Below are 16,020 nucleotides of genomic sequence, written 5' to 3'. Positions count from 1 at the left end.
TATGAACCTGTGAAGCTATTACATGTCCTTTGTGCATGGTTACTTGGTAGCCCTTCCATTTAGATTAGCTATCATGCTATTACAATGTCCCGTGACTACAAGCCATATGTATCCTGTTATTGTACATGTCAATAGACGATACCTTTGGTATGCATGATATGCCTGTTATGCTGTGTAGAATATCTGACATATCTACCTACAATACTATACATTACACATATTTTACATAGTATCCCATAATGCAAAGCATACTTGCACAGCGGGACCACCGTAGACATGTCATTGTCATTATATGCCCATACACATGCCTACTGTGACAGTATATCAACATATACCATCCCCTGCTATGGCACGTACTTGTTGGAATACCCTACCACTGACGGCGGGTTGTATGGAATTGTTCTGTTTAAAGCCCTCATGTAGCATCCCTTGTGGTGTCTGTGATGTTTACCTTGTGGCCCACTGCTGGACGCACAGTTTCTACAAGCATTAGTATGCTCAGCAAGACATCACTACATAAATACCTTTTCCCACTTTATGGATTGCGGACACTTTTAATTAATGCAAACCAGGCTATACATACACTAAATAATTAATACAAAACATGGTATACATACACTTACATACCGAGTGTTCTACATACCTTGTTATTGTTCCAGACTTTCGTCTCTATCTCTCTTACACTGTTTAAACAGTTATATGGTATGAGCATACGGTTTGAATGTCTGGCAAGTCATCCTTATATACGTCGATACCTGTAACATGTGGTTTCCTGCCGCCAATTGGTGTTCCTGAGTGACTAATTACTTGCACATCAGCTGTGCAGCTACTCCATTCACCAATTACACGGCAACAGTGGGGTATAATTGAATTCTCCACTTGGGCGTTGCCCATTTGCCCTACCTTCGGGGAGATGGCCTGTATTGTGTTTTGTTGTGTGTAATTGCAACTGTATGTGTAGAGACAAGTATACTTTGGATTCATGTCCCCTGTGGATTGTGTGTGACGGCTAGAGTATGTGATTCATCATGTGGGTGTACCTGTCATCCCAACCGTCTGATAACGGACTATTGCAAACAAAACCTGTAACATCACCATTCGTTCCATTATACAATGGCTACAATTTTGCATGGCGCCTTTAATTGTGTCTCTCACAAGGTATGTTGATGGTTCGGCAGATGTAATTGACTGACTGGATGTTTGTGCTGTAATTACAGTCTGTATTGCTATAGTTTCTAGTGTGAGGGATGTCGGTGGGTGTACGTAGCATATACAGGTTTGTGGGGCTTGCATTTCTACATATTGCAGATATATATGTGTGTGGGCCCCTTTCCTAATTAAAGAGCTATCAGTTAGTAGACTTATGTTATGGGATTTTACATTGGGCCATTGTTAATTGGTTTCTGTATAGTATGCAGGTGAGGTTGATACTTCCATACCTCCGGAATTGCAGCGATATGTAAAGGGATATTTCTAAATGACAGCTATCCCGTGTATTTCTGTCCCAGATATTTGCAGTCATTGCAGTTGTGTTGGTGACAGAACCTCTTTGCCATGGGTTGCCACCTTTTCATATGGCCATTGTTGGACACTTGCAGGACACAGCGGTGTTTACAGGCCGACATATATCCATGGTCAGTACACAGGATAGCACATACTTTTATCCTCAATATATACCTATTGTTGTGGGACTTTGGCTACTTATCATATTGCATGTAACATTTACGTTTCTTACATACAGGCATAACTATTTCATGCAACTATTACATAATATATGGGACATAATAATGTCCTACAATCTCGGACATTTGCTCTTTGTAATGTTTTATGTCAGGACACACCTCCCAGGGAGGGGCTGTCCCTCCTAATGTGGGACAGGTGGTAACCGTATGCCTACGGCTAGCTATACCCACACCTACCTTAATGATCTACCTCCGAGTTGGCACTAACAGACACACGATGCAGACACACACACACACATTACAGTCACATGGAAATGCACACAGCACCCTCAACACACACATACACAGACTACGGCACTCACAAACACAGTCGAACACAGTACCTATATGGACCACAACACCGGCAGTGGTAACTAAATGTCCCTTCATATCGTCATAGTAGTACTCGCGGTTCTACTGTTCCGGTACTGTGTTCTTTCAGTCTTTCAGCCTCGTGGTTATGTGTGTCGGTATGTTACACATTCCATAGTTGGTGGTTTCCTATTTATTTGTACCTCCAAGGTGTTATGAATGTCAGACCTATCTATATATTTGCAGATATCGGTGAATCCGTATATATCAACATATATCACTCTATCGCCCTTTCTATCTGTATTATATATATGTATATATGTGTATATATATATATATATATATATATATATATATATATATATATATATATATATATATATATCGGACAGGGAAAGTGACAGGCAAGCTACACCTTTCATTGTGTACTTGTCAGTGTATACTGTTTCCTGGACTCCGCACGTTTGTGTCTGTACCTGTCACATTACACACCTGCCATAGGTTAGGGTTATCAGCTGTCCCACTTTGCGAGGGACAGTCCCTCTTTGGGCAGTTGCGTCCTGCAAAATATTTGTAAACATGGCAAATGTCCTGAAATTTTAGGACATACGTATTTCCTATAGTTTATGTAATAGTTGCATGAAACAGTTATTCTGTATCTAAACCACCTATATGTTATAGAAACACAATAAATAAGTAAACATTACAAGAATAAGTTTGTATCTAGGCAAAACAGTGAAGTTCTGATTTTCGTACTGGCTGGGTGTATGTGTTGGCCTGCAGACATCTGACGTATGTCCCACATTGGTCATTTGAAGAGGTGGCAACCCTACCGTAGGTACATCTTGGCTAGCAATAGTGTTAGGTGATTGTATACATGATTGCGTGTTCTACTCCTGGCTGTGGTCGTTTTACCCTTCAGAGCAGGTGCTATTCGTACAGGGGTGAATAATGCTGGTTTCACCTGTTCTGGACATCTTTGACTGTGATCTGCATGATATTCGGAGAAGCTTAGCCCTGTTTTGCGCATATCTGTATAGTCATATTTAAACGTCGCTTACCAGCAGTGGGCAACGCATATTCCCGCTAACATGTGCTAAACATGATCTGATGACCTGCATCCGACATGCATTACTTGTGCCTTCGGGATTACGTTACATCCTTTGCAGGATGTGGGACTGGGAACATGCATGATGGTCACTGCATTTAACACTTGGACATCTGGGATTTGTACACGTGTTATGTCATTTTGTATGTGGAGTATACTGCGGCTGTTATTCCATACTGCACTCACATGGGTAACTCAGTTAGTTTACATATTGATGAGTCCAGTTAATGGTATGTCCATGTGATGTTTACTGGATGTGCTCCAGCATTGGGTATGTATATCACAGTGAGCCACACACGATACTGTGCTACACCTTCAAACGACCATAGGTGGAGCATGCTGGGGTGATGAATACCTGTCATGGGTACACCCCATGCCTTGACACAACATCCATGATTACATTACGTGGAGCCCCTAATTAACGCAGCAGGGAATCCATGCTGAGTGTGTGCAGAACAGTGCTTACACACATGTGCTCCCGCAATTGCCTCTGCTCCACTAAGCGACAGTTGGTTACTCGATGTTGTGGCGACAGCGGACACTGTTTGCCCCGTTTGGTGTATGGCCTCTGACAATCAGGCGTGTACCAACCGATGTACCTGGGAACCTATACACACAGCACCAACATATGCTGCTAGGCGCATGTACTGTTCAGGTGTTGACATTCCGTGTTCCAATAGCTGTTGTGTGTACAATGTTTGAGGGCTGCCTATGTAGGATTCACACAGTGGGCCACCTATACATTACAATTTACAGGTGTTCATGTTTGTGTGCCATCCATTTTACTGTGTGTGCAGGTGGAGAGGTGTGTCAGTCCATAGGGGCCTACACTGTCAGAGTATGTGCTATACATTCCCCTCTTTGCCAAGGTGTAGGCATATTGGGCATGCCTCCATCTGCCTACTGGGGCTGGCACAGTGTGTTCGTGGTCTAAATCCCTCTGTGCCTGTGATGGCCTTGGCAATTGCAGTGGGCTATGAGGGCCTTCACCATTTTGTCCCTGCTGCAGCTGTTTTCGCAGGATCATATTATGTAGCATGGCACATACTATGAAGATGTGGGCACATGTGCCTGGAGAGTACTGCAAGGCTCCCCCAGATGTGTCCAAGCACTGGAATCGTGATTTCAGCATCCCAAACACATGCTCTATGATGATTCTGGTATGTGCGTGTGTCTCATAATGGCATTCTTGCATGGGTGTGTGTGTATTTCTGATGGGAGTCATCATCCACGGCTCCACAGTGCATAGCCAGCACCCCCCACAAGGTGGCCATGTGGGATGTCCCCCCCTAACAAATACCTGATACAGCTGTGAGGCATGCCAGATATGGGAGTCATGGTAGCTTCCAGGGCTGCCAGCACACACATCCATGATAATGCCCTGGGCATTGCACATGACCTGGCAGTTGATGGAGTGGAATCCCTTGTGGTTTATGTAGCGCCTACCATGCTCACCGGGTGGTGACTTGATATGCATGTGCGTGCAGTCTATCGCACCCAGTACCTCCGGGTAGTGTGCCACATGGTGGAAGTGAGGCATATTGCTGGCCAACTCCTCCTGAGTTCGGGGGAAGTATATATGCTCACTGTCATGTTGTAACATGGCATCCAGGAACTGGTGTAGTACCCTGGATGCTGATGCCTGTGAGATCCCCATTATATCTCCAGTTGGCCTTTGAAAGGTACCTGTGGCTAGTATTCGCAAGCTTACACATACCTTCATGTCCACTGGGATGGGTTCCCCTCTGTTGTTTCTGGTTCTCAGGCATGGCTGGCACAGCTCCACTATTTGCTGTAAGATGTCCCTGTCCACCCTGTAATGCTCTACTATCTCCAGATCATGTAGCCCCTGGTAGGTTACCCTTTCTCTGAACACTCTTCTCCTCCTCCAGGGCCTGGGGTGGTTGTCGGCATCATCCTCCACAACACCGTCAGTCTCTAAAACATGCTGATGAATCACAGCTATGGCAGCTCCCAACATGTACATTTTAAAAGTTCCCCGTGTGTTTACACCTATGGTTCAGTGTTTGGGAATACACAGGTGTGTGTAGGGTGCTTTCACACTTTATACTATTGTGCTGTGAACACTGATGATGTCATAGAGTGTGTATGTACGATTGTAGCTACAGGGTACCTTATGTGTTTTACTACCGAAACTACTATTGTGGGGCCTTTGGTGTTGAATTACATTTGGCTGCCGTGGATTACCTCTTGACCTTTCTTTTACATTTCTGCAAGTTCCACCTACCATTTTCTGGCATGCATCCAGCAGCCTGCTTTCATTTGTACTTTCCTAGACCTGACTTATCTTGCGTGATATGTTCTGTTGCCAGTCTACTGTTGGTTTGCTTTGCTCTGCTATGACAGATCACCTATCTTTGCAATCCAATGCCTCCACTCCTTTCTTTGCAATCCAATGCCTCCCCTATCCTGTTTTGCAGGCTTCTGTGAGCAGACTTGTCAGCTGCCGTCGATTGGCCGCCGTGAGTTGATTGGTGTTAATTGCTCAGTAGTACTCCAATTACCCTACTTCAGCATTTTCTTCTTTTCTTCCCCTGACCTTCCTGTTTGTGCTATTGTTCGCGGCACGTGCATCCACTTACTGGGTTTCAGGCACGTTTTCATCCCCGTACACATGCGCTTTTGGGCACCATATGTGCTCTCAGCTAAACGATTCTATACCTTCCTCCCCACCCCTGTCCAGCAGCTTTGCTTAGCAATGGCCAGGCCAGATTTGCATTGCTCCAATGTGCTTATTGCTACGGTGGCACACCCCTCTGCTGATGTCATGTACCTCCTCTGAGCCACTGCTTGGTGTTATAGCGCTGCGCCGTATGGTACATCCTTCATCCGGTGGGACGTTTGCGATTCAGTATTACCTGCCTCATTTGCATGGCATTGACTACTAATTCATTGTTACCGTGCCGAACACTGTTGCAGGCGCTTAGCAACCCTTGCACCTTGGTTGTGGTGTACCATGCCTACCATTGCATATTATGGTGAAAACCTGATTTTTATTACATTGCAATTTTATGACATTTGTATATATTTCCTTTCTGTTCCTGTTTGCGCACACATGCCCTGCGGTTGTACTGTGCGTTACTGTGGACATAACATTAAATGTTGTTTTTTAGGTGTTGTGCATCTTTTCTTATGCCATTGGCTGTGTATTTAGCCATTGGCATATGTTAACTTTGTAATACATGAGTCTGGTCCGCTTCCATAGCTCCGATGTTCTGTTTGGAAAAATGTAAACTGTGTTTTTTGGTTTACATTTCCGTGGGCTTATGCTACGCCTGCACCACTTCATGAATCGCTATATGCCTTCATTTGCATGGTGCGACACTGCGCATGGGGTGATTAGCATACCTATGCTGAGGGCTGTGCAGTTCTGGTGTACGCTGGTAGTGCACGTGGAATTGGATCATTCCTGAATCGCTCAACGGCCATATTTGGCATTATTCCACCTACGCAAGCTTCATGAATCCCGGGGACTGTGCTAATTCTTTACTACATTTTCTATTACTAGTGGTGCAGTTACACATATTATAAGGAAGAACTGGGAAACATTAAAAGGTAACAACATTTTGAGTAAACAATTTCCCTCTACAGTAAGAGTGAGTTTCAGGAGAAGGGCAAATATTAAGAACGTGTTGTAGAGATCATTCCCCATGAAAAAGAAAAACAAAGGAACATTCAGATGGAATGGTTGCAACATCTGCAGCTATATTTTACACTTGGATAGTAGGTCAAAGGCAGTGGCCACTATTGTTCAACCTTTTATTATAAGAAAAAAGGAGAGAGCATTACAGGAATGTATACTTTTACAACACATATATGATATTAAAAGAAAAAACATTAAGAAAGTCTTGTATAAACATTCTATTGACTGCACACATTTCAGAAACTTTAATTTTATTACTTTGGGAAGAATAACTACGAATCCAAGAGGGGGTCTGTGGGAGGAGATAATAGAAGTTAGGGAACTTTTATGGCAGCTGAAACTAGATGCCTATTGCCGTCCGGGTATCAATGAGATTGTGTCTCTTTTTTGTTATTTGAAAATGACGACTGCCAAACTGTGATTCTTGAACACAGTTTTAAATATACATTTCTTCATATTTTCATCTTAAATTAACAAGTAATGATTTTAGAAATTAATATGTTATTTAATTATTTAGTATTCCCTGGTTTTAATGCATATATTGATTATTTTTAGCTAATGTATTTCTACTCAGTGTATTTTTCTTGTCCATGTACCTTTAAATGTTCAATGTGGTTTGTACAGTAGTCACATGATCAAACATGTTATATTATATAACAGTGTACTAATAGAACAGCTAACATATGGTTCTGAGGAGGTCTATACTTTTTGTGAAAGACAAAATCACTTTATCGTTTAAAAAACTTTCATTGTTATTGCTGTGGCTGCTTTTTCAAAGGTATGCTGATAGTTGAGTCTAAGTGCTATATGTTGATTTAATGGACAGCAAATGTGCACTAGCAGGGGCACATCTCTCACATCACTGGAGTGGTGGGATGGAGTAATAATAGCATCATTTATAAATATAAAAAAAGTCAATTTTTGTGATTTGTTTAGTATTTTATATGCCAGTCCATTCTGCAACTGTATTAAAATTATTTTGCATGCATCTACGATCTTATTATGAAGAGTTTTATATTAAGTGTTACCTTGACATGAATATAATCTTGTAGCATCTATTCTGATAATCGTCAAATGACATGCAGTAATGTATATGAAAAATTACATGCAGATGTTTTGCTTCTAAATGTATAGTTATCAGTGAATGCTGTATCATAATAATTTTTTTGTTATTTCATGCTGTGATGTTAGTGTCTCTCAATGCCTTTAAGAAGCTATTGGTAGGCTAGATTATTTTACATATAGATAACAATGAGTTACACCATACAGCCATTGCTGAAAAGTAAGAATGTCAATCAACATTCTGTATGCTGCATATTTATTGCATTGTTATTTTATATAAATGTGTTAATCTTGGTAAGGCACTGATGTACATGGACCATTTTCAGGCAAGCCTAAGAAACATTCAGAAATAAAGACTACAGAAAAACTTTGTAGTTAGCAAATAGAATATGAAACTGTGTTCATGCAATATGGAAAATAATTGTGCATAAACATATAAGCATATACAAAATGAGACACTGAATTAAATATTTGCATACTGATTTTGATTCATTTCCAAATTAATTATTAAACAAAGAGTGTTCTTAGATCATTCATATCTCGCAACAGTAAATATTACTATGTTTTTAAACGGGTCTGACACATCATAGAGTTTCACAGACACTGAGAGGTTGTCTTTAAGTGCTATGATATTTCTATAGTGATAAAGAGCTTCTAGTAAAATTATATTTCTGCTATTCAGATAATGATAATGTAATGCCAGACCGCCAACATCCTCTGCCTTCCTACCTGGAATACAAGAACAATAATTCCATAAAAGTCTATCAGACAAGTTATTTTTTCAGTAACTGCTCTGAGAAGTTGGACAATAATTACCAGAGCTTTAACATAAATATTGGAAATCAGATGGAAATTCTAGGAGGGAAATGTGATCCGCATGTGCAGAAATTCTGTGATGGGCCTCTGAAATCAAGGACAGCCTACAGGTGAGACTTATACTGTAGTATACCTTTGTGCATTTCACTGCCTGAATCTGAGTAAGGATGGGTTCTTTTAGGCTATTAACATATCTTACTTTAGACAGTCTTTCTACTTCTTCCACACACCCATTTCCTGAGGTATACATTCAAATAAAGTAAGTTTACTTTTATGGGTAATGTCTCCCTTCACCCTCATTATGTACACCTTATCAATAAACAATTATCTGAACACATTTTGATATGAATTACTACACTGAATGTATATAGATTGATAAATTCCGTCTGTTAATGATGTTTCTATTTAGTGCTCTCTGTAAAATGTTAAAAAATTGGTAATAACAAAAAAGGTTTTATTGTCGAACAATTTTGAAATGCATTTATTTGTTGCATTACTTGACTTAAATATCAGATGATTCTGTGCATATAAAATTATTCTGAAATACAGAATATGATTTTCTGAAGAGAATAAACCTGGTACTTGTAAATATTTCCTTATTAATAGCTGTTTGTTTTGGAACCTAGTCCAAGTAGCTGTGCATCTGAACTAGCCTATTTTAAGATTAAAGTTTAGGTTTAAGGAATCTCAGTGACAAATTAATTCAATTTTATATATATATATATATATATATATATATATGCATTTTTCTTTTTGCTAGTATTTGGAGGTTTAAAATTACTCAGATTTTGTTAACAGTGATTAGGCTGTATAACTGAAACACTGAGGAAGGAAGAATAGATGAATGCAATAAATTTATGAATTTAGGGAAATAATCAACTTCTGATAAGCAACTGAGTAAGTAATTACAGCTTCACAACTGTAATGTTTTTATAGGATCAGCATCCGAGCTTTTACACAACTTTCTGTTGAAGATGGCAGTGGGTTACCTGAACCTCTGTACTCTGACACTTACTTTTCCTTGCCCATCAGCACTGAGTCAGGTGAGTAGTTTTTGGTCACAGTTTCACTTTATGCTAGCATTTGATAAGAATAACAGAATCTTCTTTTTTAGGCCTAGCCATTCTCTGAAATACTTCCACACAGGTTATTTTCCCTAGAGCTATTAACATCACCATATTGCCATATTGTAATAATTAATAATTTTCCTGTTGGTAACCTTCTTTGTGCTACATTGGGAACTGATGACACTGTGAAGAATGTTGAATAGCCTATAGCCATATCCACTCCTTGATAAACAGTACTGTTGGATGAAATCCTCTGCCTCTGGTCTACCAACCAAAAGAAATCCAAGACACCCATGAAATTCCTGTTCCATTATAATACTGCAGCTGCCAGCAAAAAGCCTTTGCAGAATTAATTTACTGTGTGTGTTAATTCTTGCAGTCTGTATATGAACTCAGTCTTAATTGCTTGAAAGAAAACAGCTGAGGAAGACATTTTTAATGTTTAGTTAAGGAAGCTAAGCAAGAAAAGAAGAGATATGAGCTACAATATCGTAAGGGAATTAGAATAAAAGGAGACGTCTATTACAGATGCAGTGCATTTTACGGGAAGTTTTTCAGATTTCTAGAACAGGATTCCAACAATTGTGAAATAGCAGCTCCTATTTTATTTGAATGTATCTATTTTTCATTGGACTGACAAGCATTACTTAAGCCACTGGCTAAAACATGATCTGATATAGCAGCTATTCTGATGCCTGGTGCTGAGCAAGCTAGGACCTTGAGGAGCCAAATAAAGGCACTTCTTTAATTTTAATATGTGGCAAACTGCAGTTGCTTCAATTTATGACAAAGATGGAATACTGAAATGCTTCAGTTCAGAACATAAATGCAATACCAACATTGACTTCTGATTGCCAGTAAGCTAGTGAAAAGACAGTCACATCCCTTTTGTGTTTTGCATCTTATATTTCACTTCTGATTGCCAGTAATCTACTGAAAAGCCAGTCACTCACATCTCTTTTGTGTTTTGCATCTTATATACAAAGGGTACATGGCAATTATTTTCATGCATTCACAAATCAGTGCACAAAATAAGAAAAGCAGAAAGACTGCCATTAATGAAAAGTGCACATATTTCCAGGTGACATTTTCATTAGACGGTCAAGACCTGCTTGCCCCTCATGTGATGAGCTGTACTCCCCATTCTCCCACTTTACATATGCTCAGACTCTAAGGTTATACAATGTCAAGAGGAAGTAGTTATTTATCTACTAAAAACAAATATTTTCTTTTCTGAAAATCAGGTGTATATACAATTCAATAAGCTGCTTTAGATCATCTCTGATTCAAAATTCTGTCTGTATCCCATATACAACATTGCTTCTGAGGTAACCATGTGAGTCCGACAAGCAGAGATGTAAGGATTACTATGGTGGAAAATGAACACAGAGAGCTCACAGTTACAGAGGAGTTTAGAATTATAGGCAAATACAGGTCACAGAAAGAAAGCTCATATCTGCTTGTTGGATTCACATCTTGTTCTAAATCCTAAGGCTCACAGATGCCTAATACACTACTTTCATACGTAATTCAGAGTGAGGTGCTTTATATTTAATTGTACTTTTTTACCTATCTGGAACAAAATGTCATTCATTTACAGTGGTAGTACAACCATATCTACAGCTATGCAGATTTGTCTAAAGTCACCATACCCACTGGTGCATAATCTTAGTAAAAGATGGAAAACAGTCATGTTGGAAATATGCTTGAAAACAGATGTTATGTTCATAATAGCCTTTTGCCAGCAGAAGAATGTGAATATTAAAAAGAGATATTAAACGTCTGATATCTATGTGCATGTATATTGCACTATACAATGTATTTGTTTTCATTATAGTGAGGGTTGTGAAACAGAAATTTCCTAGAATATGATTTTAGTGCGTTGCTTTTTTCTGACCTCTATGCATATGCAGAACAAAAGACATTTTACTAGCATAATAAACAGTGGCCATGGAATGTCCTTTTTCATACAATTTCTGTATGTCTTTGATTTCAGAATCTGTATTTGGCATCATAGGAGTATGTGCTGCTTTATTCTTGATTATCATGGTTTCTGCAATCATCACTTTATTAGTGTGTCGGCAAAGAGGAAAACATGCGTAAGTCACTTTTTTTTTCTGGGTTTGTGTGTGTGTGTGTGTGTGTGTGTGTGTGTGTGTGTGTGTGTGTGTGTGTGTGTGTGTGTGTGTGCATTTATTTTAGTTTAGCCTTCATTTCACATATTTACATAACTTGAATTGCTTTCCCTACTTCTAATGTGAATATTGTCCAGGCTCTTTCTCTGTATAGGTTCATAGGAAGTTACTAGGCTAGTGGCCCTAGAGCCTTTACAAGCCTAGCCATGTTAATCCCAAGTATCCCCATTTGTTCTTTCTGGGTAGTTTGCAGAAGGAATTTATGAGCAGAATGGGTCTGGGATCAACACCTGCTACCCCTCTTCATGAGGGACATGGGTGCTACCCTAGGGGCGAATTTGCAGTCTCCCATCCAGTTATTTAGGTTGCATTTGAATAGGGTCAGTGAGGTGCTCAGTTTTACATGACTATGAAGTCTATTCCAGATGGAAGACATATCTGTCTCTCCAGCATGTTTTGTTAATGTCACAAGCTCAACTGAGATCCCTAGAGCCGGTAACTCTTGTTCCATTTGACTTGTGGATATGCAGCATTTCCATTAGAGCAGGGTTGGAGATTGTCCCATAGGCCAGGTACAAGTCACCTCTCAGCAACCTATAAGATACAAAGTATAATGACAGGGTTTTCACCCTGTCCATCTAGGTTGTGGTTTAAAGTCCCTGTATTTTCTTAGTGAGAAACCTCTGAGGTCTGTCCAGCTGCTGCAGGTGTCGTTGAGGTACATGCAAAAGGGTGCATTATACTCTATTAGTGGTCTGATGAGGGTAGAGAACAGTGGAGTTACAACATCCCTTGACCTGGATTATGCTTATGATGTGTATTACGTAGAAGGCTTTCCTTACCACTGTGGAAACTTGGTAGTCAAAGTTCAGATTGCTATCAACCTATGTTCCCAAGTTTCACACCACTGGGTTGGAATTCGGGGGGGGGGGGGTGTTGTTAGTATTGTAATTTGTAGGGAATTCTGTTTTGCTGAAGGGAATAATAATGCATTTTTTGCATTTAGTTTTAGACCATGGCTTTGGCATCAATCATTTGTTTCTGTTAGCCCTTCTTGTAATATGGTGAAATTGTTGGGGGACACACTTATTGCTCCCAGTTTGCACTCATCAGTGAACTTGGTGAGCCAAAGGCCATCTATTTTGGCCTTGACTTTTGACAAATAGATGCCAAACAGTAAGGCGCCAGCACAGACTCCTGTGATACTCCACTGGTGGAGGTGGAGTCACCAGTTTTGACAGACTGTGTTCTGTCAGTGAGCCAACTGGCTACCCATCTAGTAACATAAGGGTTAATCACTATCTGGGAGAGTTTCTCAACTATGCCAGAGTAGAGAATTGTGTTGAAAGCCTTGGTAAGGTCAAGATAGGCTGTGTGCACTTACTTTCATCCATGGCTTTGGTGACATTCTCAAAGAAGTCTAACAGATTTAATAAACATGGTCTACCCTTAAAAAAGCCAAAATGGGTTGGGTCCAGTGTTTGGAGGTCACCTATATCCTTGTTGATAAGGCCAGTGATAATTCTTTCCATAGCCTTGCAGATGAGGCTGGTTAGACTTATGGGTATGTTATTCCCAGGGTCAGTTGATGCCGCCCTTTGTGCAGGGAGATTATTGTTGCTGTCTTCATTCTACAGGAACTTAGCCAGTTCTCAAGCTATGATTAAAGAGAATGCCAAGTGGGTCTACTAGGTCTTATTTTAGATTGCTTAGTAAACAACCTGGGATATTATCTGGTCTCATCGAGGCCTTGTTTTTGGCCTTGGTGAGTGCTGAGGTGGCCTGCTCTCTAGAGATACTAGGCAGAGGGCTGGTGTCAGGGTTGCTTTGGGATATGGTAGGTGGGGATAAGGGAGTGAAGTTTGTGCTGAATCTCTCAGCTAGCAGGTTGTCAATATTTTCTGGTGTAGTATGAGCAATCCCATCTACAACCAGTTCGGCACATAGCTGGGCATTCCTTTTATGCTCTGGATGTAGTTAAAGTCCTGTGATTATCTGTGGCTAGTGATGTGATTTTAGTTTCATAATTTGCTTTAAAAGACTTTACAAGATTTATGATTTTCTTGTTTAGGCTTAGGAGGGAACTCTTCCTCTGCAGAGTGATATCCCTTTTGCTTTTGGATAACAGTTTCTTCCTCTTGCTATATAATTTGGTTATACTTGAAGTCCACCATGGTGGCTTGTTTTTACAGGAAGAACTGGTTTTCAACCGGTCTGTTACAGCCAAGTTTATGGAGTCACTTAATTGTTTGTACAGTGTATTTGCATACACTTTTGCATAGTGATCATTGGTATCTGCGATTGCAAATTATATGAAGCTTGTTATACCATCGCTTAGTATCCTCTAGTAAGCTTTGGTAAAGTTTTTTATCATTTTTGTACCTGTGAGGGGGTTAGTTCAAACAAGACTGATTTGTGGACTGACCTAACCAGGGAGGGCATCACTCAAGGGGAAGTACATTGACTCCCCATGTTGGTGAGTACCATGTCCAGAACATTAGAGCCCCTAGTGGGGGTGCAGATTATCTGTTCCAGAGCATTTCTGTTATCAAAGTCCAGGAACCTCTAGGTAAGCATGTTTTTGCTCATGTATGTTCCCCAGTCTATGGAAGGATAGTTGAAATCTCCCATGACTATGGTGTTGGGCTTTATGGCGAGGGATTCCAGTAAATTGAGGTAGGTGGAGTGTTTACTATGGTTCATGGTGGGGGATCTATAGCTAATAGTATGATTGGTTCATAGGTTGGTAGGTTCATAGGTTGGTACTAGGCTATCAGCCCTAGGGCCTATACAAGCCTAGCCATAACAATTCCCTGGCTATTTCTTTGCACACTATTTACTTCCCTGGACCCCTGTCTAGCAGGGCGACTGACGTGATCCCCGGGGTGAATTTCCTTTCTCCCATCCAATCGTCAAGGTTCCTTTTGAAGAGGACCAAAGAGGCACTCTGCTTGACATGTATGGGCAATCTATTCCAGAGTCTGGGGAGACTCTGTGTCAGGAACCTATCCTCCAGCATGTTTTGTTTATTGTGATGACAAAGTTTAGATCCCTGGAGCATGTGGCTCTGAGGGATTGGGATTTCTTTAAGTGTAGCATGTCCAACAACTCTGGGTTTGACATGGCCTTGTATGTTAAGCAAAGATCGCCTCTGAGTAGACGATATAAGACAGAGTATAGCTGGAGTTTTTTAAGGCGGTCAGCATAGGGCATCTGCTTTAGGCCTGTGATTCTTTTAGTGAGGTATTTCTGTGGCCTTTCCAGTTGTTGCAGATGTCTTGAGAGGTACATACCAAACGGGGCATTGTATTCTATATAGGTTCATAACACAAAGCTGCATGCTGCATTCTTTAAGCAAAGCAAATGTCGCTTTATTTCAAAGATAATCTTAAATACATCAGAATGAAGTTGAATAACCCAGCAGTCCTGATATATTTGCAGGTTTAGTAGGTTTGCCAAGAGAATATTGCATACATTTAAATCCTGGTATCACATCAGTAATGCATGATCTAAGGAAAAAAATATAATTATGCAGGAACTGCATAAAATGGAAAGCTGACATGTCATCAAGAAGCAATTAAGATCACATAAATATGTGGTCATTGTAGATAATGATGGGAAGAGAGGCTAAATTTGCATTTGATTTGATCATTGTAATCTGAAAAAGTGAATCAAAGAGGACATTAACTATTGCTTAAACATGAAATATGATTTTAAAATTTTCAAACAGTGCCTTATTTTCCATACTAGATACAAGCCAAAAACTGCAACATAAAAGTGGATGAAGAAAGTTTTAAACTCTGTATATTTAAAACATGATCAGGAAGATGCTGCTTCCTTATACTTCTGTTTGGCATTTCCTTAGCACAAGAGTTATTCTAAAGAGCTGCTGTTATACATGTAACTGAAGGCTGGGAATGAGTGATGAATATAAAATATAGCCTCTTTGTGTGGGGTGTGCCACAAGACATTCATGAAATGAGGCTGGAACAGCTACTGAATAGATTAAGACAGCATAATTTCAAGTAAAATAATATCAAATAGAAAATTAAAGTGATAAATCTAAAATACATGTCTCATATTCTAATGACAGAGGGAATGAAGCATGATACAGGCAAAGAACAAGTGTACAAAA

At 40.0% G+C, this 16,020-nt stretch overlaps 1 protein-coding gene across 3 annotated transcripts in view; it reads left to right on the top strand.

Annotated features, from left to right (window-relative positions):
• The window catches only part of PTPRB (protein tyrosine phosphatase receptor type B), a 796,390-nt gene that overhangs the window by 712,116 nt on the left and 68,254 nt on the right, over positions 1 to 16,020 (top strand). For all 3 annotated transcript variants that reach the window (XM_044057004.1, XM_044057003.1, XM_044057005.1), the window contains 3 exons: positions 8,550 to 8,793; positions 9,620 to 9,726; positions 11,747 to 11,849. In XM_044057004.1, the coding sequence (XP_043912939.1) occupies positions 8,550 to 8,793; positions 9,620 to 9,726; positions 11,747 to 11,849 (454 nt within the window). The remainder of the gene's footprint in view (positions 1 to 8,549; positions 8,794 to 9,619; positions 9,727 to 11,746; positions 11,850 to 16,020) is intronic.

Source organism: Protopterus annectens, chromosome 15.part0, assembly GCF_019279795.1.
Source record: "Protopterus annectens isolate FY-2018-M chromosome 15.part0, PAN1.0, whole genome shotgun sequence".
NCBI classification, from domain to species: Eukaryota; Metazoa; Chordata; order Ceratodontiformes; family Protopteridae; genus Protopterus; species Protopterus annectens.
This window is presented reverse-complemented; position numbering and strand designations above follow the sequence as displayed.